At 46.6% G+C, this 23,625-nt stretch overlaps 1 protein-coding gene across 4 annotated transcripts in view; it reads left to right on the plus strand.

Annotated features, from left to right (window-relative positions):
• Positions 1-23,625, plus strand: part of PDGFRA (platelet derived growth factor receptor alpha) — a 43,324-nt gene that overhangs the window by 15,526 nt on the left and 4,173 nt on the right. For all 4 annotated transcript variants that reach the window (XR_013446351.1, XM_036119689.2, XM_036119687.2 and 1 more), the window contains 18 exons: positions 427-557; positions 1,806-1,977; positions 2,070-2,259; positions 3,679-3,794; positions 4,754-4,880; positions 5,979-6,172; positions 6,893-6,987; positions 7,202-7,334; positions 9,575-9,679; positions 10,062-10,172; positions 10,654-10,807; positions 11,694-11,860; positions 14,156-14,271; positions 14,626-14,748; positions 16,095-16,206; positions 17,718-17,817; positions 17,932-18,037; positions 19,349-19,590. Coding sequence is in view for 3 of the 4 variants with exons in the window: in XM_036119689.2 (XP_035975582.1) it covers positions 427-557; positions 1,806-1,977; positions 2,070-2,259; positions 3,679-3,794; positions 4,754-4,880; positions 5,979-6,172; positions 6,893-6,987; positions 7,202-7,334; positions 9,575-9,679; positions 10,062-10,172; positions 10,654-10,807; positions 11,694-11,860; positions 14,156-14,271; positions 14,626-14,748; positions 16,095-16,206; positions 17,718-17,817; positions 17,932-18,037; positions 19,349-19,590 (2,494 nt within the window). In the remaining variant the exon portion in view is untranslated. The remainder of the gene's footprint in view (positions 1-426; positions 558-1,805; positions 1,978-2,069; positions 2,260-3,678; positions 3,795-4,753; positions 4,881-5,978; positions 6,173-6,892; positions 6,988-7,201; positions 7,335-9,574; positions 9,680-10,061; positions 10,173-10,653; positions 10,808-11,693; positions 11,861-14,155; positions 14,272-14,625; positions 14,749-16,094; positions 16,207-17,717; positions 17,818-17,931; positions 18,038-19,348; positions 19,591-23,625) is intronic.

A 23,625-nucleotide genomic window follows, 5' to 3' on the forward strand; every position in this document is an offset into this window, starting at 1 on the left:
ACTATTTTGTGTGTAGGTGTTTGTAGGTATGTGTGTGTGTTATTTTATAACTATGTGCCAAATTACATACGCCAACACAAAATCAAAGTTTCTGAGACTTCAAAAAATTTGTCTTGATCACAGTGGTTTGAAAATTATTTTTCTTGGGCCAGCTTGGTGGCTCAGTTGGTTAAGCATCTGACTCTTGACTTGGGCTCAGGTCATGATCTCAGGGTTGTGAGATTGAGCCCTGAGTTGGGGCTTAAGATTCTCGCTCTTCCTCTTCCTCTGCCTCCCCCCCCGCAACAAAAACAAACAAACAAAAAGCTTAAAAAGAGAAGAAAACTATTTTTCAGGGTTTTAAAAAAGAAAGCAAACCCAAACCGTATAAGGTTCTAACTATACTGTGGATAATGAGGTCCTTGTGTTTGTTCTTCTTTTAAATAGCAACATCAGAACTTGATCTAGAAATGGAAGCTCTTAAAACTGTGTATAAGTCAGGGGAGACGATTGTGGTCACCTGCGCCGTCTTTAACAATGAGGTGGTTGACCTTCAGTGGACTTACCCTGGAGAAGTGGTAGGTACCTACAAGGCTCCTGGTGGCATGGAGCAGAGCACAGCAGGGCTCAGAAGACCTATCACTGACGGGGCATGACACCGATCTTCTCCAGACTTCAGCTTCCCATCTCTGCTGTGAGCCCATTTGACTAGATCACTTTATGGCTCGTTGGGCAATGGGGGAGGTTGAGACGCTAGCTGGACCAGGACCTTCAGAATCTATAAAGGTTGTACACCGAGCCTTCTTTTTCATAAGAAAGAAAGAAATAGGAAGGTTCTATACATACAGCTCTATCTATCTATCTGTCTGTCTATCTATCTATCTATCTATCTACCTATCTAATTCCCCTTCACTCCTGATTTGCAAATATCTGTTCCCTGTTCTTTTTTGGCATTTGATAGCTTCTCTCCTTTTATCCATTTCTCTCCCCTGTGCTTTTGCTTCCCCTCTTCCTGTCTCTCCAGGGCATTGATTGGAAGTTGGGCATTTTCACATATGACATTATGACCTCATGCATTGAAGAGACATTCATAATCCTATATGTGTACATCTTCCCAGAATATGAGGCAGTTTGATTTTACTGTTCATGCTTGATTACCCTTAATCCTTAAAGCATAAACATTTCTTCTCATTTATTGGAGATAGACATTTTCCCCCCAAACCATAGTACATGCTATTTGGCCCAAAAATATATAATCTAAGTATTGTTTTATAAAACAAAGTTTTCATCAGATAATAAAAATAATACAGGTTTATCATCATCATGTTATCAAATTTAGAGAAACAGAGGAAAAGCCACTTCCCAGGACATCACTGTTAATATTCTAGGAAGATAAATCCTTTCAATACTTTGTATACAAAATAAATGTAATCATTAATAGGTATTATACTTTAAATAGTACTTTGTCACATCATTTTTCCTCTGGCAGTATATCACAAACACCATACTATGCCATTAAATATCCTTTTTAAAACGTGATTTTCTAAGGCGCTAGCTTAAGAAAATTTTTTTATTAGACTATTTTTTAGAGCTGTTTTAGGTTCGTAGTGAAATTGAGCAGACGGTACAGAGATTTCCCATTAGCCTCTGCCCTGTGCATGCACAACTCCCCCCGCCCCCTTACCAATAGCCCCGTGGGGTTGGCGGGGGGAGGACATTAGAATCCAGGAACTTACATTAGCACCTCATCCCCACCCACGGTGTGTATGAGGGTTCACTCTCTGGAGCCAGCTTTTTAAAGTGGTTTTCCTCCCCTTCTGCTGTAGAAAGGCAAAGGCATCACCATGCTGGAGGAAATCAAGGTCCCTTCCATCAAATTGGTGTACACTCTGAGGGTCCCCGAGGCCACGGTGAAAGATAGTGGAGATTATGAATGTGCTGCCCGCCAGGCCACCAAGGAGGTCAAAGAGATGAAGAAAGTCACCATTTCTGTCCATGGTACATTCTGCTTTCTAAAATGTCAGTTGTCCCTGCTGCTCAGGATCCACCGCGTGGTAATCATTACTTAATGGAAACTCTTCCCTGTACAGAGAAAGGGTTCATTGAAATCAAACCCAACTTCAGCCCATTGGAAGCTGTCGACCTACATGAAGTCAAACATTTTGTGGTGGACGTGCAGGCCTACCCTCCTCCCAGGATATCCTGGCTGAAGGACAACCTGACTCTGATTGAAAATCTCACGGAGATCACCACGGACATAGAAAGGATTCAGGAAATAAGGTAAAGAAACACCCTTTCCAAGTATGCATTTCTTTTTACTGTGTCTCTCTAGATAGACTGAGGTTTGTGCATGTCTTACAACACAAACCAAGACTCAATCTAGAAAATGAGAAGTCGACACAGGAGATACTTGAAATCAAGTACCTTTAATGATAACGTTGCCATGTGCTAATACTGTGCTGATAAATATTTAATAATAAAATAAGAAAAAAGAACTAAAGAGCTCTGTTCCCAATGAAAGATCATTTCCTGCATCCAGGAAGGGATGGAGGAAAGGAAGTAAAGTTGGACCCACTTGGGTTGGATATATTCCATGACATCTACCATCTGTATGGCAAGGAGACATGTATGGTGACGCCATACTTTCGGGCCCTCAAAATCCTTCCACACATATAATTTCATTTAACTAATTCTGGAAAGGACACTGTGCTTTTGCATATGGCTATCCCACACTACACAGAAGGACGCTGAGGCATGGAGAATTTCAGGGATGCCTGAGCTTGTCATGCTTTGTGACCAGCGCTCTTCCCATCCATCCCGTGGCTTTTTGGCACTGTGATGCTTTACACGTTTACTTATTTATTTAAAGATTTATTTATTTATTTATTTATTTATTTATTTGACAGAGAGCGAGAGAGAGAGCACAAGCAGGGGGAGCGGCAGAGGGAGAAGCAGACTCCCTGATGAGCAGGGAGCCTGATGTGGGGCTCGATCCCAGGACCCTGGGATCATGACCAGAGCTAAAGGCAGATGCCTAACGACTGAGCCACCCAGGCGCCCCTGTGATGTTTTATAAAGAAGGGCAATCAAATGGGCAAATACTTTATTGATGAACCCATAAAAACACACAGAGCCAAATGTCACTTATAACACATGGAGGAAATCTTTAGGGGAAACTTCCCTTTAATAAAGTATGAAGAAATAGATTTTTCTAATTTATTTTTTTAAAAGGTGATGGAATCTTGTGCTTTATTAGTATTTAAGCATCGAGAAGGTGCATTGTAAGAACCCTTGCTCCATTCCTGCTGCCATTTGCCCCGGTCTCCCTGCCTCCCCAGGCAGAGGGAAATACTTTTATTAGTTTCATTAGGTTCTTCTGAAACCTTCCAGAGTTTCTTTAAGCAAATACCAACAAGTAGGAATGTCATCCTGGAGACCTCTCCATGTCAGTGTGTAGACTGTGTCCTGTTGCTCGTCTCAAGATGTCTGGGCTTCTGTTTAAGAATTAAGTGTCTATAAGTCAGACCTTCACTATGTAGAAAGGGCACGGAGAATCCCAGAAAAGCGAAGATATGGACAAGAAAAAAAAGATGTTTTTACTTTTTACAAAAACAAACTTTAAAGTGAACATGGCACCTGTTGGAACAGTTGGCATCTGTTTGGCTATGACTAGCTGACACAAAGGCCTTTTCGTTTCAGGTATCGGAGCAAATTAAAGCTGATCCGCGCTAAGGAGGAAGACAGCGGCCATTACACGATCGTCGTTCAAAATGAAGACGACGTGAAGAGCTATACTTTCGAACTCTTAACTCAAGGTGCATCAGGCAGTAGAAAGATCATATTAGCTCAGTGATGAAGTGAATGAGTGTCCCCCAAGGAGAGCCTGGCACTTTTCTCCCCCGGGGGTGGAGAGAAAAGCAACACTTTATGGGAGAAGTAGCTGGTGTAGGCGTCACCTGTCAGGGAGAGCTTTGTTGGGCTATGAATTCACACAATTCTGGGAAGTCCAGGCTGCTCTGAAACAGTCTGGGGAATTCCTAGCTTACAACACCACCTGCTTTTCAGTCTGGCACCTCCAGTTCTTGGAAGAGTAAAGTGATGCGTTTTGGTCCAGATGACCTTAGGTTGTTCCAGAGAGTTTTGGCCTTTTCGCTTAGCTTCCCTCAAGGCATCGCACAATGGCCCTTACCAGGAGGGACTGCCTCGGTCTATTCACGTTCAGGTCCAGCCCCTGTTCACTGGGTACCTACCATGTGCCTGGGACTGCGTTAGGGGACTCACTTGACCCTCACAGTAAATCTGTGATACAAGTATTAGCATATTTCTAATTTATTTGATCATGGATTTAAAAAAAAGTCTTTTAAACCTAGTGACATTCCACAGATGCACTTTGGTAAATGCTGCTTTAGATTATACTCTAGCTGAATCTATTAGTTGAACCCCAAGCTGTAATACAATTTTAAGAGCCTCCTTGCCTTTCAAGCCAAATAACCACAGGGGCTTTTTACTTTTCTCACTCCAGATTTAGAACACCACAGGATACAAATCCCTAAACACTGAAACTGTGAAAATGCTCTTAACCAAGTGGGTCTACCCAAAGTGGAGCATTATGATTATGCACATAATTGCTTTCAGCCCCTTCTTGGGTGGTTACTCACTTGGCAGGTCCGAATGCGACGTGGACAAATTCTGAACCTGAATTCTGTGAACCTGTGGCTCACAGGAGTTCTGGGACCCAGACGATTCGATTCTGATCTCTTTTTATCTCTTGCAGTTCCCTCGTCTATTCTGGACTTGGTTGATGACCACCATGGCTCTACGGGGGGACAGACCGTGAGATGCACCGCTGAAGGGACGCCTCTTCCTGATATCGAGTGGATGATCTGCAAGGATATTAAGAAGTACGGAAACGGGAGGTTTCTTTTTCATTGGTGGTCAGAATGCGTCTTCCTTGTTACAAAGAACTTCAGATGCATTTGCTTTCTTTGGCTGGCCCTTCTTTTGTATTTGTGATTCTGACTGGGCCTAAGTCTCATAAACTACAGGATAGGGTCCTAAGCACGGGCCTGGTGTGCACGCGTGCATGGTATGGGTGCCCGTGACCCATGTGGTCATGAATAGCTGTAAGGAGAAGGTCCCTGGCTCTCACCAGATTCTCCAAGGGTGCCTAATCAGAAAAGAAGATGAATTTAAAGGACCACAGGTCTAAGAGGATTTTTACCACCCTGGTCCACTTCACTTTATATTTCTTACAGGGTGAGCTTTTTTTGTTAGCTAGATTGGCATGTGAACATAAATGACAATATTGCCCATGGTGACTGCTTGCTTCCTTTGCCTACCTGCTGTTTGGGGGAAGTTAACTCACCAGTTCCTCCTTTACCCCCCATCTGTCCATCCTCTCTGATGGGCACTCGAGCGACATGCTCACGCTTCCACCCATGGTGACTGCTTGCATTCAGAAGCCTCGATTGTTTCTCTTGGAGGCTGATACTCCTAGACCTTCCCTTTCTTAGGGGATCTTGATCTTGGATCTTGACTGGGGCTAGAATCTAAGTCTCATTAACTCGGCCAGGGGATCGCTCCAACCCTAGTGACACCTGAGGGGCTCTTGACAGTGCAGGTGGGGAGAGAAGAGGGAGCCAGGCTTTTTCAAGGGGTGGGCAATTGGGATAGTTAAACATTCTTGAAGTGGGTCTGTTCAGTTGGCTCATGGGTTCAAGGCTTGGGATCGGTAGTTATATTTGATGGAACTTATTTCTACCCTGCGTGCTTCATAAACAGTTAACTTTCAGTTATCCACATACAGGTTATCCTCTGTTGGGTCCATGCAAACGAGTTTCAGTGATATTAATATGCACATAAAATACAAAAGTCCACTTGTAGCACCCCGAAATGTAGGCAAGGTCAGAGCTGCTTACCACCATAGGTGATTCTCACTGCTTTGCTCACCTCCATTGTCCTGATAACCGGCTCTGTATTTATGTCCTTTTTCTCTCCAGGTGTAATAATGAAACTTCATGGGCAGTTTTGGCCAACAATATCTCAAACATTATCACGGAGGTCCACCCCCGAGACAGGAGTACTGTGGAGGGCCGAGTGACATTCACCAGGGTGGAGGAGACCATCGCTGTTCGATGTCTGGCCAAGAATCTCCTTGGGGCCGAGAGCCGAGAGCTGAAGCTGGTGGCTCCCAGTGAGTTGCTCTTAGTCATCAGCCAAGCCCTTCCTCCTTCATGCAGAACTTTGAATCCCAGATGGGGTCCAAAAGGAATGAAGGTCCCAAGGCAGAAATTCAGCTCTGAACGCTCTTAAAGGGCCTTCTCTGGGCATCCACATGGGAGCCCTTTCTTTCGGATTCTGACCCCCAATTGCACCTTGCAGAGGCATCCTGCTTGTCCAGTGGGATAGCTACTCCGTCTCTGTAGTCTGAGTGTGGGGATGGAAGATGGGGAAGGGGGATCTTCTGCCTTGTTGCTCCTTACAACTGTCGAGACAGGTTGAATTCTTAAAAAAAAAAAAAAAAAAAAAAAAAAGGTAACGAAGCCCAAATTAGAATGTAAACAAAATGCCACCTTTCAAAATAAACTGAACTTCTGAGACTTTCAATCTCATTTATCAGTGTTTATATTCCAGTCCACATTCTTTCTAGAAGGTTAAGTGGTGCAGTACCTTTGGAGCCAAATTGCATTCCCGTGATTGAATTTTGTCCCCTTTCTCTTCTAAGGGAAGAGCTAGAGTAGGTTCATGTATGTAGATGATTGAGAGATGGTATCGCCCATCCTGAAAATGAGCCAGGCAGCCCTGATGCTTTTCCACCAGCAGTGAGAGATTTCTGGCCCAAACACAACCACATCGCCTTCCTGCCCTCCTGCGTGTTTGTGCAAATTCTTCCTCATGCGTCTTTCTCCTTCAGCGCTGCGTTCTGAACTCACCGTCGCCGCTGCGGTCCTCGTGCTGTTGGTGATTGTGATCATCTCACTTATTGTTCTGGTTGTCATTTGGAAACAGGTAGGTATTTTCCCCAAAGAACTAAAAACCTTTGAACTAGTAAGAACAAGAAGAAGAGCAGCCTAGCTCAGCGCGTGGCACGGAGAAGGAGCTCAGTAATTATGTGTTGAAGGAATGTGGTTGATCCTGCTGTGTCTGGTCACTTTGCTGCCATTAAGCTTTGGTGCATCTGGGCTTTGGTAATTCACTAGTTACCTGTCCTGGTCATTCATAGAAACCGAGGTATGAAATTCGTTGGAGGGTCATTGAATCCATCAGCCCTGACGGACATGAATACATTTACGTGGACCCGATGCAGCTGCCTTATGACTCAAGATGGGAGTTTCCAAGGGATGGACTCGTGCTTGGTAAGCGCCTCCTGGTGGGATCTCCCAAGACTCCCCTTTGATTGGGACATAACTACTTTTTATAGCCTTGTGCAGGAATAAGGGATCTGAGCTTGTGCTTGGTAAGAGCTAGGCAATAGAAATTGGCTTTCAGAAGTATTTTTCTGTCTTGAAAATGAGTTAATTGCGTCACTGCCATGGTTTTTAAAAAATCTCGTTCCAGGGGCACCTGGGTGGCTCAGTTGGTTAAGCGTCTGCCTTCGGCTCAGGCCATGATCTCGGGGTCCTGGGATCGAGTCCCACATCGGGCTCTGCCCTCAGCGGGGAGTCTGCTTGTCCCTCTGCCCCTCCCCCCCCGCTCGTGCTCTCTCTCACTCTCAAATAAATAAATAAAATCTTAAAAAAATAAAAACATAAAAAAATAAAAATCTTGTTCTATAGCAAATTATGGTTAAAGAAAACTTTACAAGAGGAGAAGAGAATGTGAGGAGGTCCTGCCAAAGATACTCACTGAGACGGCTTTGCTTTGGGAGTCACACAGAGTGATGGGCTGGATTTCTGTGCCTGAAAAGGAACAGACGAGATTTGAATGAGGACAACCACAAAGGGTATTTTAATCTAGTCCATTCTGAGGATGTATTAGATACTTCTTTAGAGTATGTATATTTAGAATATAAAATATAAAAATATAGGTACTTTTCAAAGCAAAATATGTAAAAATAATCAAGTCAACTTATCACAGACTTTTCACATATTTCAATCTTGGGCTGAGACCGAGTACATGAAGCTTTAGTTCAAGGAATTTTTTTTTTAAATCACATTCTGAATGAATGAAAACAGGACAAAGACACAAAGCAGATGAACATAGGGGAAGGGAAGGGAAAATAAAATAAGATGAAAACAGAGAAAGAGGCAAACCATAAGAGACTCTTAACTATAAGGAAAAAACTGAAGGTGGCTACAGGGGAGCTGGGTGGGGGGATGGGGAACTGGGTGATGGGCATTAAGGAGGGCACTTGATGTAATGAGCACTGGGTGTTATTTGCAACTGAGGAATCACTAAATTCTACCCCTGAAACTAATAATACGCTATATGTTAACTAAATTGAATTTAAATAAAAAATAAAAAAAGACAAGTGAAAGTTAGAGCTAGAGGTCATGTCGCTGGGAGTACGCTAACCTTGTGTGCTTTGGAGGATGACAGAGGCAGTGTTTAATGGTCCACTTGTCTCAGTCCAAAATACAAGGTTAGGTCTTCTTAAAGAGTTACTTAAACTGAAATCAAACAAGATGTCCTAGCTACTTCCAATTTCAACTACTTGTACCTGGAAACGAAGTTTTCTTTATCATCTCTCCCCACCACCAATCTCACCCCTACTCCTCTCCCCGCCCCCCCCCAGTTTTACAAAAAGAGCCGAGGAACTTAAAGTAGTAAAATGGGGGGGGGGGAAGGGCAACATCCCTAATATGCTAAGAGGCATTTCTGTGTCTCTCTGCTCCTGTGTGTTCCGCTAAGGCAGCCGTACCTTTCCAGGTACAGTTTCCCACAATGCAAACATGCAAACATGCACTGCTGGCTGTTAGTCCCTTATGAGCTGAGTCTCCCACCCCCCACCCCCAACACGGCTTGGCTTGGCGTGGTGAGACTGATACTTGGGGACGCATTCTTTTTAGACTGTGGGGACGGCAGCTTCCATTTCCTTACGTCGCTTCCAGCATGGAGCCAAATGTGTGCTCCCACTGGGCGCTGTTAGCCTGTGATGGTCCCGGCCCTTCCTACAAGCAGGCAGCAAGACTTCATCACGCCTTGGAATCAGTGATGTCTCGAATACCGAAGTATTTCCAGGGGATAAGGACTTACTGATGCAAAAGATGTCTCTGTTTGCATGTGGAGAACAGAAGGGTAGAGAAGCAGGGGGTTTGGGCGAGAGCCACAGGAAACAAGGGCCTCGGAGCTTGCGGTCTGGCCCAGTACTGGAGCTGGGAGACAGAATGCTCACACCAGGGAAGGATGCACCCTCCTTACTCCTCCCGCGGTTCCCTTCCCCTTACAGATGTTATTTGACAAAAGCAATTGTACTGATTTCCTTCCCTGTGGGCTCCGTTCTGGTCTTGACGTGCTGACTTGCAGGAATCATGAGGCTGACTCCATTCTGAAAGAATAGCCCCCCGCTGGGCACCCGCGCACGCTGGCCGTGGTACATGAAACCGAGGGGACGAAGCCCCAGTCCGCCTGTGTTAATGGTTCTGATTGCTCACAGGTCGTATCCTGGGATCTGGTGCGTTTGGGAAAGTGGTTGAAGGAACTGCCTATGGGTTAAGCCGCTCCCAGCCTGTCATGAAAGTAGCAGTGAAGATGCTAAAACGTAAGTGCCCTTTCCTGGGATTTTTTTGAAACTAGAGGTTAGTCAGGTGAATTGCTCAAAATCACACAGCGAGTACATGCCAGATTTAGGACCAGATCTTTCGATTCTAGGTTTTGTGTGTATTTAGGCTCTTTTCTCAGTCGCGTTATTTAGATTATTCTCATTGCCTGTATGTTGGAAAGTCAAGCGTTGTTATTTTTGGTGACTTCTTTTTACCCTCAAGACTAGGCACTAGTTAGTAGAGTCTAGACCAGGTCACTCTGTGTTTCTCTTTAAGGCTCTCAGTAAATGAAATGATATCCCATCACAGGATTAGCCATGTCATTGGCTTTGTGTGGGAGGTAAATCACTTGAACTGATACGTGATTTATTTCTTCAACAGCCACAGCCAGATCCAGTGAGAAACAAGCTCTCATGTCGGAACTGAAGATAATGACTCACCTGGGGCCGCATTTAAACATTGTGAACTTGCTGGGGGCCTGTACCAAGTCAGGTAGGCTTCCTGACCTGGGAGTGAGGATTTGCACAGAAGACCTGTCATTGTGAAGACTGTCCAGGCTTTTTTAAAGTCCTTCCTGCCTACCTCCAAACGTGCCAGCAGCTCTAAGTCTCTTGAACGGAGTTGCCTGGATTCCACTGAATTGTCGGAAGGTCCTTGTTTTTGAGCACCATCTCCTGTCTGTGCAAACATCGCATTTCATGGCTTTTCTGTTCTTCGTGTTCATGCCCATTTCTTTTTTTTTTTTTAAGATTTTTTATTTATTTATTTGACAGAGAGAGACACAGTGAGAGAGGGAACACAAGCAGGGGGAGTGCGAGAGGGAGAAGCAGGCTTCCCTGCTGAGCAGGGAGCCCGATGCGGGACTCGATCCCAGGACTCTGGGATCATGACCTGAGCTGAAGGCAGACGCTTAACAGCTGAGCCACCCAGGCGCCTCTCATGCCCATTTCTTAACTGATTTTGGTTCCCACAGGCCCTATTTACATCATCACCGAGTACTGCTTCTATGGGGATTTGGTCAACTATTTGCATAAAAATAGGGATAGCTTCCTGAGCCGCCACCCGGAGAAACCAAAGGAAGAGCTGGACATTTTCGGATTGAACCCTGCCGATGACAGCACACGGAGGTGGGTGCAGAGGGACGCGCTGCTGTGAGTCGTTGGCTTACAAGCCTCACCAGTGGAGAGAGCCCGTGTCTGCATAGAATCCATGTCTGCAGACCCTGTGCCACCAGGCAGCAAGACTTAGAGTCCCCCAGCCTTCCCCGTCGTACCCTGATGCAGCCAGGACACACCTGCCCACAGGTGTTTGGGACCAGATATCACGTGGGGAGGCTTTGCCAAGAGGTTTGAACGGAGGCAAGAGTTGGAGTCATTCTGGGAGCCATTTTGCTGTTAATGTGTGGTCCGCTTGAGACCTGTAAGTTGCGGCTCTGGCCAGGGTTGCCTCCCTGCTGGTATCTTGTGAGAAACTGCCTGAGGACCTCCAAGTTTGAGATTCTGCTCCTTGCAGACCCTGGGCCTAGAAATCAAGCCAGTGGTAGTAATCCCAACTGCGGGAACCTACAAGTAGCTACAGAGGTCTGAGTGGCTTTAAAGTTCTGTAAGATCAGAAAGTGCAAGTTCACTTTATGTAGAATTACTCGATGGACACCACATTGGCACTGAATTTATTAAGGAGCAGGAAACATCTGGCCACGTGGTCGTGCGGCCCAGGGTTTGTGGCCCGTGAGTTGAAACACAGAGCAAGAATAAAGACAGACACATCTGAGTTGAGATGACCCAGTATTTGTGACCCAGGTATTTGTGTGATTATTGATTAATGCTCATCTCACCTACCAGACTGCCCCACATGGAAGGTGCACATTGGTTTTGCTTTTGCTCGCCCCCCTGGCTGTCCCCATACCTGCCACACCGTCTTGTGTACTGTGGGCCCCTGGTCATCATCTACTGAAGGTAGAATGAGCACTCCCAAGGGGCACCCTGAATAAGGTTTCTTTTTCTGTTGTTACAGTTATGTTATTTTATCTTTTGAAAACAATGGTGACTACATGGACATGAAGCAAGCTGACACCACACAGTATGTCCCCATGCTGGAAAGGAAAGAGGTTTCTAAATACTCGGACATCCAGAGATCGCTGTATGACCGCCCAGCCTCGTATAAGAAGAAATCTATGTTAGGTAAAACTGTCACTGTCCACTCTCTGCACCTGCCAGTGGTTTAGTATGATATAGATTTCCCCTGTGCTCTGAAAGTTGGGTTTCTGCCACTCTTTGATGAAAGACCTACATTAGTACTTGTTCTCACTCACTGAAAGAAGTCCGAAAAGGATTTTTGGTTTTTACGAAATAGTAAGTGCTTCTTTGCTTTACACTGTTTTGGCTTATACAGGGTTTCATAGGAATGCTCTACTTTCAGATAGTGGTGGAAACCTGTACTTAAAATACTCAGAGGAAGGGGCGCCGGGGTGGCTTGGTCGGTTAAGCATCTGACTCTGGATCTCAGCCCCAGCCTTGATCTCAAGGCCGTGAGTTCAAGCCCCGTGTTGGGCTCCATGCTGGGCGTGGAGACTACTTAAAAAAAAAAAAAATACTCAGAGGAAGGTGAGCAGGCCTGGTGAGCGGAATTGCCAGCCCGTGGTCCCAACTGCCTGTCTGCGCAACTGTATCTGTGACGTGTTTTCAGAAGTTTGTGGCCTGTGAATTGAAAAGAAGAAAAAGAATAAAGACTTAATGCAATGCATTTTCACACTTTAAATGTAATCCTTTTAAAGAATGGTTTATCCTGATATACTTATCTTCCTTTTTTGGTGTTAATGTGTCTTTTTTTTTTTTTTTAATGAAAGTATGGTGATCGCTGGTTTTTATTTTTTTCCCTCAGTGCCCTTATTGGCAAAATTAAAAGTTGGCTATCTTCTATTGGTTCCTAATATTTATTTTCAAAATTTTAATTCTATAAGTCTCTGGTATCTAGGAGTTCAGTAGCCCTTGCTTTTGGCTTTGTTAATATCCACTTTGTGATAGAAACTGGAAAGTAGACAATTGGAGGTCGTGTTTTTCTGATAAGAGTGTTAGGTGTTTCTACTGAATGTTGTTTGAAGGAAGATCTGTCTGATCTTTCAAAACAGATGAACATGTGGCAGGATTGCATTGATTTATAAACTCCAGGGAGCCTAGCTGATGCCCAGAACAGATGGACCACGCCACTTCTGCCAGGGTGGGGTGGCCCTTCCAGGTTCTCATCTAATCCCAGGCTTGGAGCGGGGAGGACACTACTATTGGGTCCGATGTTGACACGTCTTGTGATTTTGTGTTATTGGGCCTGAGCCCTCCCATTAGTCAATGCACAAAAGTGTTGAGCTGCCATGGAAATTATTTTGAAAATCACTGATACGCTCTGAATGCTTGTGGGGTTCTTAAGTGAAAGGTACAATCTGTTAAAAAAGAATGTGCTTGTTTTGCAAAGCTCGGTACACAAGAATATTTTCCATTGCTGCAGTTCCAAGTTCCATTCACTTCTCATTGCCAAATGGGTACACTTCCAAGCCCTTTAAAAAGATTAGCCAATGAGAGCTGTCGGAACCAGTGCTTCCTCTCCCCTCCCGTATTGTTAAAAATAGTTTACATTGCTTCCCAGGCTGGACCTGGCTCCAGATGTCAGGGGAACCTGATTCATGCTCAGCTTGGGCCCTGTTGGCAGGCGGACCACTGCTTTCTGGCCTTCTCCTAGCTGGCAGGAAAAATATGAATGGCTGCAACTACTCTTCACTTGCCTGAAAATTTTTAAAAAGAAATGAGAACTGCTGGCCTAGATTACCTCCTTCCTCGAAAACCCTGGGACCCTTCCAGATGGGACTAACTGGGGAAAGTGGACAAGTTACAAAAGGAACTAAAGGCAAAGTCCTTGGCACTGACCTTTAAGATTGTTACCTCTAGTCTGACTGGGGCTGGATTTTATTCAGGAAATGAGCCAAACACTATGAAGGTGGCTTTAAAAAGAGAAAAAAAAAGGGGGGAGCGGAATTCCTAGAAGCTGGTTTTTCAAAGGGCCCTTATGTATATTCATTATGGAAGATTTTGTGTGTGTGTGTGCGTGCGTACGTGTGTGTGTGTGTGTGTGTGTGTTAGAGGTGGCCTAGGTAACTTGCTAACTAAGGCTGAAAAAAGAAATTTGGGAGGCAAACAAGATATGTGTGAGAACCCACTAGACTGGTCCTTATGGATATATATATATATATATATATGTTTATAAACCAGAGAGCTATTTCTGCAGATAGATTTCTTTTTAATGGTAGAACCTCTGCATGGCTTACATACCCACCCGTGAGGTCTGGAAATGCTATAGGAACGTAATTTTAGATCCGTTCTTTGGACAAGGCTGCGCAGCCTGACAAGTGGCCACCCCAGGGGAGCGTCCCGGTGGGGGATGCTTCACGCCATCCTCTAGGGCCAACACACTTCATTCCTTTTCTGCAGACTCAGAAGTCAAAAACCTCCTTTCGGATGATAACTCAGAAGGCCTTACTTTGTTGGACTTGTTGAGCTTTACCTATCAAGTTGCTCGAGGAATGGAATTTTTGGCTTCAAAAAATGTAAGTGTGTTCATGGAATAGACTTCTCTGTGGATCCAGGCCACAGGTCTGAGTGAGGTGAGCGTGGAAGGTCTCGCTCGAAGAGGCCGGTAGCAATGGCTGCTTCTCTCTTCCTTTTCCCCTGAAGCGTAGTGGGGAGTCTGATATCATCAGGTATCTACTCTGCTCTAGAGCTTTCTCCTTCTGGGGGGTGGTTGGGAGGAGAGCCTGGAGGAGGCGAGCTCTCTGTGCCGGGACAGCCTCCCCAAGGCGTGCCAGGCAGCTCCCAGCACCACCGGGAGGTGGCCAGTCTTGCAGGGGTGACGTTGTCTAGTGGCAGATGGACCAACTGTTGTTTCTTCCCTTTCCATGCAGTGTGTCCACCGGGACCTGGCTGCTCGAAACGTCCTCCTGGCGCAGGGGAAAATCGTGAAGATCTGTGACTTTGGCCTGGCCAGAGACATCATGCATGATTCAAACTACGTGTCCAAAGGCAGTGTATGTGGTCTCTCCGCTCACTTGACATGCTCACCTTTCCTCACTCAATCTCTAAAGCTAGGTGTTGCTTCTGGCCACTCAGGGTCCATATTTTTAACGTGGAGTCCATTTTAAATTCAGGAATGGGCTCCAGGGAATCAGTAGGAAAAGCACGAGCTCTGTAGCCAGGCTGCCTGGGCGTGAGTACTGGCTCCAGCACGTACTAGCGTGGAGATTTGGGGCGAGTTACCTGACCATTCTGTAGCTTGGTTTTCCCTATCAGTAGCAGTGACCTGATAACAGTACCTATCTCCTGGGTTGTTGTGGTTGATTCGGTGACTTTAACGTTAAATGCCTAGACCCATGCCTGTACATACGAGCACTGAGCAAGTGTTCGCTGTTACTCGTCTGTGCCTCTGTACATGCATTCATTTCCAGAGAGAGCATCTCTGACTTCTACCAAATTTGCAGATGGAATCTATGACCCCTAAAACATTAAGACCATTTGAGTGAATAGATCTCAGAGGCCCAATCTCCTGAAAGACTGTCATTCTAAATGAACCCTCGGACCATCCTCCCCACCCCTTCCACCTCTGAACAGATGTGGTAGCTCGGTATACATTTGCCACCTGTCGGTACAATTCCAAATCACGCCACTGCACCGGTTGTGAGACAGCTCGGGGCCGCTGCGTCCACCCACAGAAGGCCACTGCTCTGTGTCCGGGGTCCATGTGGTTCGTGTACCGCGTGGCCGTGACCTGGAGCTTTAGGCACCCCGAACAGATCAGTGGACGTTGGTGGAGTCGCTCTCTTGCCTGCTCAAGAAGCCGATGAATCAGTGATCTTGCCCGCCATCGCAGAGGGCCGAAGGATGCTGACGTGGTCCCTTTATGAGGCGGCCTCAGCTTAGTGTTTGCCCCGCAGCCGGCACCAGCCTCACAGAAGAGGCTTCCAGATTATGAAGTGACAATTTCTTAAAGTTCAAAAATGTAATTGATTCTCAGATCACTGGATCTTTTTTTAATTTTGTTCCTAGGAACACCTGCAAATAGGAGACAGGCCCATTCAGGACTCTCACTCTTTGGGTAAACATTCAGGCTTAAATATTTTTGGATGTTATTCCTCGGGAGGACACGAGAGGCAACATCGACCATCCGTCCTTCATCAGATATTTATTGAGCACCCACTAGGTGCCAGGCACTCTTCTGAGTGTGGGGAGTGTAGCGCTGGACAAAAAAACACAAAGATTTTGTGGGCAAGGTTATTAGTGCCAGTTATTATTAGTCCACAGAGAACCCCTGTTATTTCTGCTGCTGTAGGTCATCAGTGGGTATGCTGGGTTTAATTTCCTCCGTGTCTCCGTGCAGACCTTTCTCCCCGTGAAGTGGATGGCCCCTGAGAGCATCTTCGACAACCTCTACACCACGCTCAGTGACGTCTGGTCCTACGGCATTCTGCTCTGGGAGATCTTTTCCCTGGGTACGGACCTGACATCTCTGCTCATTTGGGTTGTTTTGCAACAACGCTGGAAGGGAAGCACTGTTTTCCAAGCTCCGGGGTGTAGACGATGCTAAGATACCTGCCGTGAGTCAAGAGTGGGGCAGCGGATTTAAATCACGAGTTGTGCACTTGCGGTGTCTGGTGTGACGCCCATGCGCACTGAGCCGGGAGGCTTGCGGGGCTGCGCTCTCACCTCTGGCCTGTGCCCCCCGCTCCTTTGGGCTGTGCTTGGGTGACTTCCTCCCACTGCAAGTGTTCTTGAGGACACCCACTCCGCAGCTGCTTTCTCGCCGGGGACTTTGAGTTAAGTAGGTTCACGGGTGGAGAGTCTCCTCTCCGTCGCTTCATGGTGATCGCCGCTCAGGTGAAAAGTAGTATGGCGGGCGAACGGGCGTAACTCGCCTTCGCGCTCATGGCCCTGGAGGAGGAGAGGAACCTCCTGGTCATTCAGGGAGTCAGTCCCCAGGTACCCCGTGCTGCCAGGTGAGGGCCCCGATGGAGGAGTGATTTACGGCCCTGACCTTAGTTCGTCTGGAGAGGTAAGACCTCCATGTAGCGATAAACGGTGTGCTGCTGATTTAAAATTGTCATGGAAGAGAAAGAGGAAGGGAGCCCTGTGGTCGTCGTGGATGGCTTTAGAGAGGAAACCAAGCTTGATCTGGCCTTGGCCATACACACTGAAATGTGTCCTGAATTCTGTAGGAAAGGGTTTCTTCCCTGCCTCGTCTCCTTTTTTGATCCCAGTTCTCCCTGCTTGGATGTCACTGTGGATCATCCCAGTGTGTGGCTTGACTGAGTCTCATGGTCTATTAAAAGCGGAGAATTATCTAGGTATTTCAAGCTGCACCTTTGACTTTTGCTCTCGTTATTTGAACATTTGTGGTGAAAATGATTTTTTTGCCTTCAGTGGTTCAGAATTTCTCTTGCTTTTCTATTTTGCTTTATGTATGTAGATCCAATAGTCAGAAACATTGAAAAACTCGTTTGTGCTTTTTCTAAAGATGTAGAATTTTGCCTCAGGTGTCTGAACTTGACCAACATTAAGTCCTGGTTACATTTATTTATTTATTTATTTTAAAGAGTTATTTATTTATTTATTTGACAGAGAGAGACACAGCGAAAGAGGGAACACAAGCAGGGGGAGTGGGAGAGGGAGAAGCAGGCTTCCCGCGGAGCAGGGAGCCCGACGCGGGGCTCGATCCCAGGACCCTGGGACCATGACCCAAGCCGAAGGCAGATGCTCAACGACTGAGCCACCCAGGCGCCCCAAGTCCTGGTTACATTTAAAATTTGAGGGGAATTCCTGGTTACATGCAAGATTTGGGGAAGCAAACCGTGAAGTCAAGGAGATAATAACACTTAATTTCCTTGAAAGAACCAGAACTTCAAGTGGGGATCCCCAGGTGTTTTCTCTAGGTTCTGTGTCACCCTGATAGTTTCAGCCATGTCCCACCGGCTGGCTAATCCTGGTTATTTCCCTTGGGTTTCAGGCGGCACACCCTACCCCGGCATGATGGTGGATTCTACTTTCTACAATAAGATCAAGAGTGGGTACCGGATGGCCAAGCCTGACCACGCCACCAGTGAAGTGTGAGCCCCCTCCCCATCTTGTGGGCCTTGTGTTCATGCCCAGTGGGTCTGTGGGTTGTGGGGGGTGCCCTGACACCCCTCCCTGTGCCCACTCTGAGTTCTGTGCTCCCGCAGCTACGAGATCATGGTGAAGTGCTGGCACAGCGAGCCGGAGAAGAGACCCTCCTTCTACCACCTGAGTGAGATTGTGGAGCATCTGCTGCCTGGACAGTATAAGAAGGTTTGTCTGGGCCCCTTAAAGATGGGTGGAAAGGAATGGGCAAAGGGAAGACGTCAATAGCTGGTAGCTCTGCGAGCGAGCAGCACCGTTCAACACTGTTTTAAAGTAACATTTTCAGAGGAGGAAAAAGATTGCCTGATCCAGTGGCCTGGGTTTCCTGGAGTGCTCCCCAGACCCCTGGTAGCAGTGATGTCTGAAAACCCTCCCCTTTCCACAGGGCTCCCCTTTCATCTTAAGTGTGCAACACCTGTAAGCACTTTATTCTCCAGATATTTGAGTATCTGAAGCTACTGTGCAGTTAGAAGTCTCGGGGCATCCACAGCCTCATTTGCATGCACTTAAATCCATGTGAAATTGGCTTTTACCAGCTGACTGGAAGGAACAACCTCAGCTGTTATCTGTGGCTCCAGCTGTTTTTTTTGTGGGATAGGAAGCATTGTTCAAAGGAACAAATGTAATTTCATGGAACCAAGCAGGATACGTTAATGAATGAAGCAACTTTCTGCTGAGATGCTGTGAAGGAACCCCAGACACAGTTGTATAATAAACTCCATTTCTGAGATTCATAGTAGTCGTCACGTAGAGTCTTCATAGTTGTTACTTCTTCTCAAAGAGGAGCAGCATTAGGAGGTTGCGTGCTGAACTGGGAGTTAAATACTTTTGTCTGTTGATTATTTTACTGCCCATTACAACTCCTCGAAGTGAAGCAATGAGGAGGCAGAAGGAAATTATGGTAGGTCAGTCAGAGGAGTTCTGGCTGCGTTAAGTCAGACGTTTTGGTGGGAAGAGACTGGAAGTATTGTTGAAAATGGGGTTTTTCTAGATCAAAGGTCTGTAAGTTTTGAGTTAGATTTCTCCAACATTTAGGGATCGGGAAGGTTTCAGGGATGGTGCTCCCAGTGGAAGTCCTTGTCACCTCTTATTGGGACCCATCCAAGCCCTGGAGAGATTATGTAACGGGGACCAGAAGGGTCTATGCTAGTCCCAGAGAAGGGAGTGGGTGTGTGTGTTGGGGGGGGGGGCGGGCACAGCTCTAGCTAGTAACTCAGAGACTCAGAAGATCATTGTGATCTTAAGGTGAATGAGAGATCTCACTGGCAGGATGGCGGGAGATCTCTGTCATTGGTGGCGCTGTCTTCATGTCCCACGCCTCTGGGGACGGTTGACCTCTGACTCTCCTTCAGTTGTCTAAATCCCGTATCTGGGAGGGAGTTTGGAGACACAGATGGTTAAACGAGAGTAAGTTCTGAGAGTCCTTTTTGCAGTTCGGGCCGTGACACTTGCCTAACCGTGTGAAATGAATGTCTGCAGAGTTATGAAAAGATTCACCTGGACTTCCTGAAGAGCGACCACCCCGCCGTGGCGCGCATGCGCGTGGACTCGGACAACGCCTACATTGGCGTCACCTACAAAAACGAGGAAGACAAGCTGAAGGACTGGGAGGGCAGCCTGGACGAGCAGAGGCTGAGCGCGGACAGCGGCTACATCATCCCCCTGCCCGACATCGACCCTGTCCCTGAGGAGGAAGACCTGGGCAAGAGGAACAGACACAGGTATAGGGCTTCCGGCAGGGCCCCCCTTCTCCGCTCCCCGGCGCACCTGAGGGTGAGGCTCGCCCGGTGCTGCGTCCGTTCCACGGCAGCTGGCTGCAGAGTCCCCGAGTCCCCGAGGGGTCTGCTCCGTTTTGTAAACGCTTCCCAGACCATCCTAATGCGGGCCCTGTGGGGTTGGGGGAGGTGTAGAGCAGGCAGGGACATGCTTCCCAGGTGGAGAGCCTTTGACCAGAGTCCCCAGGTGGTTTGATCAGTCACTGCAGCCCTGATTCTGGAGATACTATAAGCCTCTCTTGCTGTTTTCTGCATGGGTCCTGGGACTAGGGGGAGAGTTGAGAGAGAGGCTGGACTGGGCTGTTTGATATTGACTATCAGGGGATCTTAACCCCAGCTGCAAGTTTGGATCACCTGGGGAGACTTGAAAACTGATCTACACGCTTCCCCAGACCAACAAGTTAGAATCTCTGGGAACGGAGCCCAGGTGCCTCCTGGCTGATTTTGTTCCTTCTTTTTAACTTTGTATAATGGAAGATTTCTAACCTGCCCGATTCAAGTCGAATAGTGAACTGTCGGTTCCTCTGTCACCAGACTTGAGCATTTATGAACTTGTGGCCAGACTGCATGAAGAGCCATATCTACTCGGCTACTACTCTCTTTGGACTGTTTTGAAACAAATCCTAGACATCATATCATTTATCCATAAATATTCCATTATGGTGCCTCTAAAAGATAAAGGCTGTATTTAAAAAGAATAGCTGGGGTTATTAAGTTAATAAAAAAAAAAAAAACTACAGTACCATTGTCTTGCCCTCCCCCACCAAATGACAAGAAATCGTTAAGAGCATCAGATATTCAGTGTTCAGATTTCCCTGACTCTCTCATAAATACGGTTTTGCATTTGTTTTGTTCTAATTGAGAACCAAGTAAGAGTCACACGTGGCATTTAGTTGCTATGTCTCTATACGTTTGTCCTGCCCCTTCTTACCCCCTTGCATAGTAACTGTGAAGAAGCCGGAGTTATTTGCCTGTAATGTTCCCACATTCAGAATGTTGCTGATTGCATCCTGTAGTGTGTCTTGCCATGTGCTTTCTCTCCTGTTTTTGCTGTAAACTGGTAGTCTGGAGCCTTAATCTGGCTCAGGTTAGATTTTTGGCAAGCATGCTTCAAAGCCGGTGCTGTGTATGTCCATTGGGAGCTACATACTGTCCAGTTGTCTCCCCTTCTGTGACATTAACAGCCATTAGTGATCATCACCTGGATCCATTAATTTATTACCAATGCGATGCTAACACCCAGCTAGGACTACAGTCATTAGTTTTCACAGTCCCGAAGAGGGGACCGCGTCCCAGTACCCCACTGTCTTTGCATAGCCCTTGAATAGAGGCAGGAGAAAGTGATAATAGTGGTCCTTGGTTCCAGGTCCAAGTTGCATATGAGTTTTTCTTTTTTTTCCCTCTTCATTCAGGATACTCTTATCCCTTCTTCCTCAGTCATTTGGTTAGCTACATACAGTTATTTAGGCAGAAGCACATGGCCTTATTAGTTTGGAGCCTTGTGATTTTGACATCCCTTGCTGTTGGTATGAACCAGGTAATTTAAAAAGTATAGTTGTGGTTTTTGTTTTTGGAATGTGTTATGAGACTAGGGGAGGTTGGGCAGAGTGCCCTGACTTACCTTTGCTCATGACAATTTCAAAACTGTGTTTATATTCTTTTAGCAAAGTGTTTCTCTGAGCTTTGGGTATCTGTGGTAGCACTTGACCTCAGATCTGCCGTCCTTTTTGGTTATTTTGTATGTCGGGGACTCTGAATAATATTTCAGTTATAAAAAGGTTTTGCTTCTAAGTTAAGTTAGAAAGTTGTATTGATAAATAACATAAGCAAAGTGCCCAGAACTTTTCTGGGGGTACACGAGGCTGCACCGCAGAATTTGACATCTATTACATGGAGAGAATAATTCTAGCTGATAGATAGTTGTCGTCTTAGATAATTAGAACTTCTGCAAGGGTGATAACGTTTGATTTTCGAATTGTACGAAGTATGTACCAAATGACTACCCCCAGGTCAGTTGAGACTGTGGCTCTGACAGGTGGGCTGAGCATGGGGAGTGTCTTGGTCAGCTTAGGCTGCTGTTACACACTATCATAGATTTGGGGTCTTAGACAATAGAAATCTGTTTTCTCGCAGTTCTGAAGGCTGGAAGTCCAAGATCAAGGTGTTTGCAAGTTTGGTTTTTCCTGAGGCTCTCTCCTTGGCTTGCAGGTGGCCGTCTTCTTAATGTGTCCTCACGTGGTCTTTTTCTGTGTGCGTATTGTGGGTGTCTCTTCCTCTACAAGGACCCCAGTCCTATTGGGTGAGGGCCCCATTTTAATGACTTCATTTAACCTTAATTACCTCCTAAAAGGCCCTATCTCCAAATATAATCACAATGGGGATTAGGGCTTCAACATGTGCATTTGGTGTGGGGGGTGCGTTATACGATTCTGTCCATCATGGGGGTGGGGATGCCAGAGTTGGGATGCTCTGGGTCTAGGAAGGCATAGTGGTCCTGTGAAGTCCTCTCCTTGGGCTTGGGAGGCGAGTGGGCATGAGAAAAACCGGGTCTTGCTTGCTGTAGAGGGTTTGGGGGGTGCTGGGTCAGTACTATTAGGAGCCAGGCACTGGGCCACAAGAAGGGAATCAGAAGTAAGCCCAGTCATGAGCTCTGGGACCGCCACGAAGCCTGGCAAGCATCAAGGATGATCTGGGACTGAGTCTCCCTGAAGTTAGCTTCCTGCATGGCCACACCCCTGCCTTTTCTCTGTGAGATGGATTGGCAGAGAGGAGCCTGCCAAGCCCAGGAGGGTCAGTGCAAGGGGTGACTCCTCTGTAGGACTCCACTGTAGAACTGGCCCCCAGCGAGGGGCCATTAGTCCAAATCACAGTGTCCAAAGAAGTCTCATAAATGCAGGTCCTAATTGGCTTGGGGTCCATATCTGAGGGTTGACTTAGGCCTCCAGCTACTGGCCAGGGCCCCAGGAAGCAGATCTGTCTGGTCTGCCAGGGAGAAGGGTTGTCAGGACGATGTGATTATCAAAACCAGCCCAGTGGACTGGGGTTCACAGTGAGGCTCCCGGACCAGGGTGTAACTTGGGGGTAGGGTGGAGTACAGATTCAGAATGGAGACAAAAGCTCAGTCCTAGGGAAGGGCCCAATCTGTGGGGTTGTGAAGGGAAACCTCAGTTTGGTGACCCTGTAGGTTCTAAGAGCTCTCCGGGCCACAAGGGCCTTGGGGCGGATGGCAGCAGACTGTTTCCCACAGGCCCCTACCTGCCAGGCTCAGTTCTCTGCTTGGAAACGGAACTGACCTGGAGAGGAGGGGAGCAAGGCAGAGGAGTCAAGCCCGGTCCTCAGGGGAGAAAAGAGCTGGGTTGAGAGCCCCTGCTGGGCGTGTGTGAGCCTCGGTCCTCTGGCTGGCCAGCCCGTAGTGCGGCCTACACAGCACATCTCCAGCATGCCGCTGCGGCCTCGCAGGGAGAGCAGACTGGCCGGCCTGTCAGCACCTGACCTGCTGGGAGCGAAATGACAGATCCAGACATGTTGCAATCCAAGGCAGGAGAATGATAAGGCAGTAGGAGTTCAGAGACAGGAAGATAGGGAATCATGACAGGCTAGAGACTAGGGAAAATTATTTTTCTAAAAATCTTCATGAGACATTTTAAATGTCCAGAAAAATTGAGAGACTACATCTACTACTTAGCTTTAGTAGTTGTTAACATTTTGCCACATTTGGTTTCTCTAACTATATGATGTTACAGTTACCCCTATTTTATGTATATATGTAATATATAATAATATGTACTATGTAATTAATAACATAATATGGAATATATATGTACCAGACTCATATACACGCATCCTTTTTCTTTTCTTGCTAAAACATTTGAAAGTCCAGCAAATATCTCCTAAGAATAAGGATACTCTCAAGGCGCCTGGGTGGCTCGGTTGGTTAAGCGTCTGCCTTCGGCTCAGGTCATGATCCCAGGACCCTGGGAT

The sequence above is a fragment of the Halichoerus grypus genome, chromosome 3, assembly GCF_964656455.1.
Source record: "Halichoerus grypus chromosome 3, mHalGry1.hap1.1, whole genome shotgun sequence".
Lineage (NCBI taxonomy): Eukaryota > Metazoa > Chordata > Mammalia > Carnivora > Phocidae > Halichoerus > Halichoerus grypus.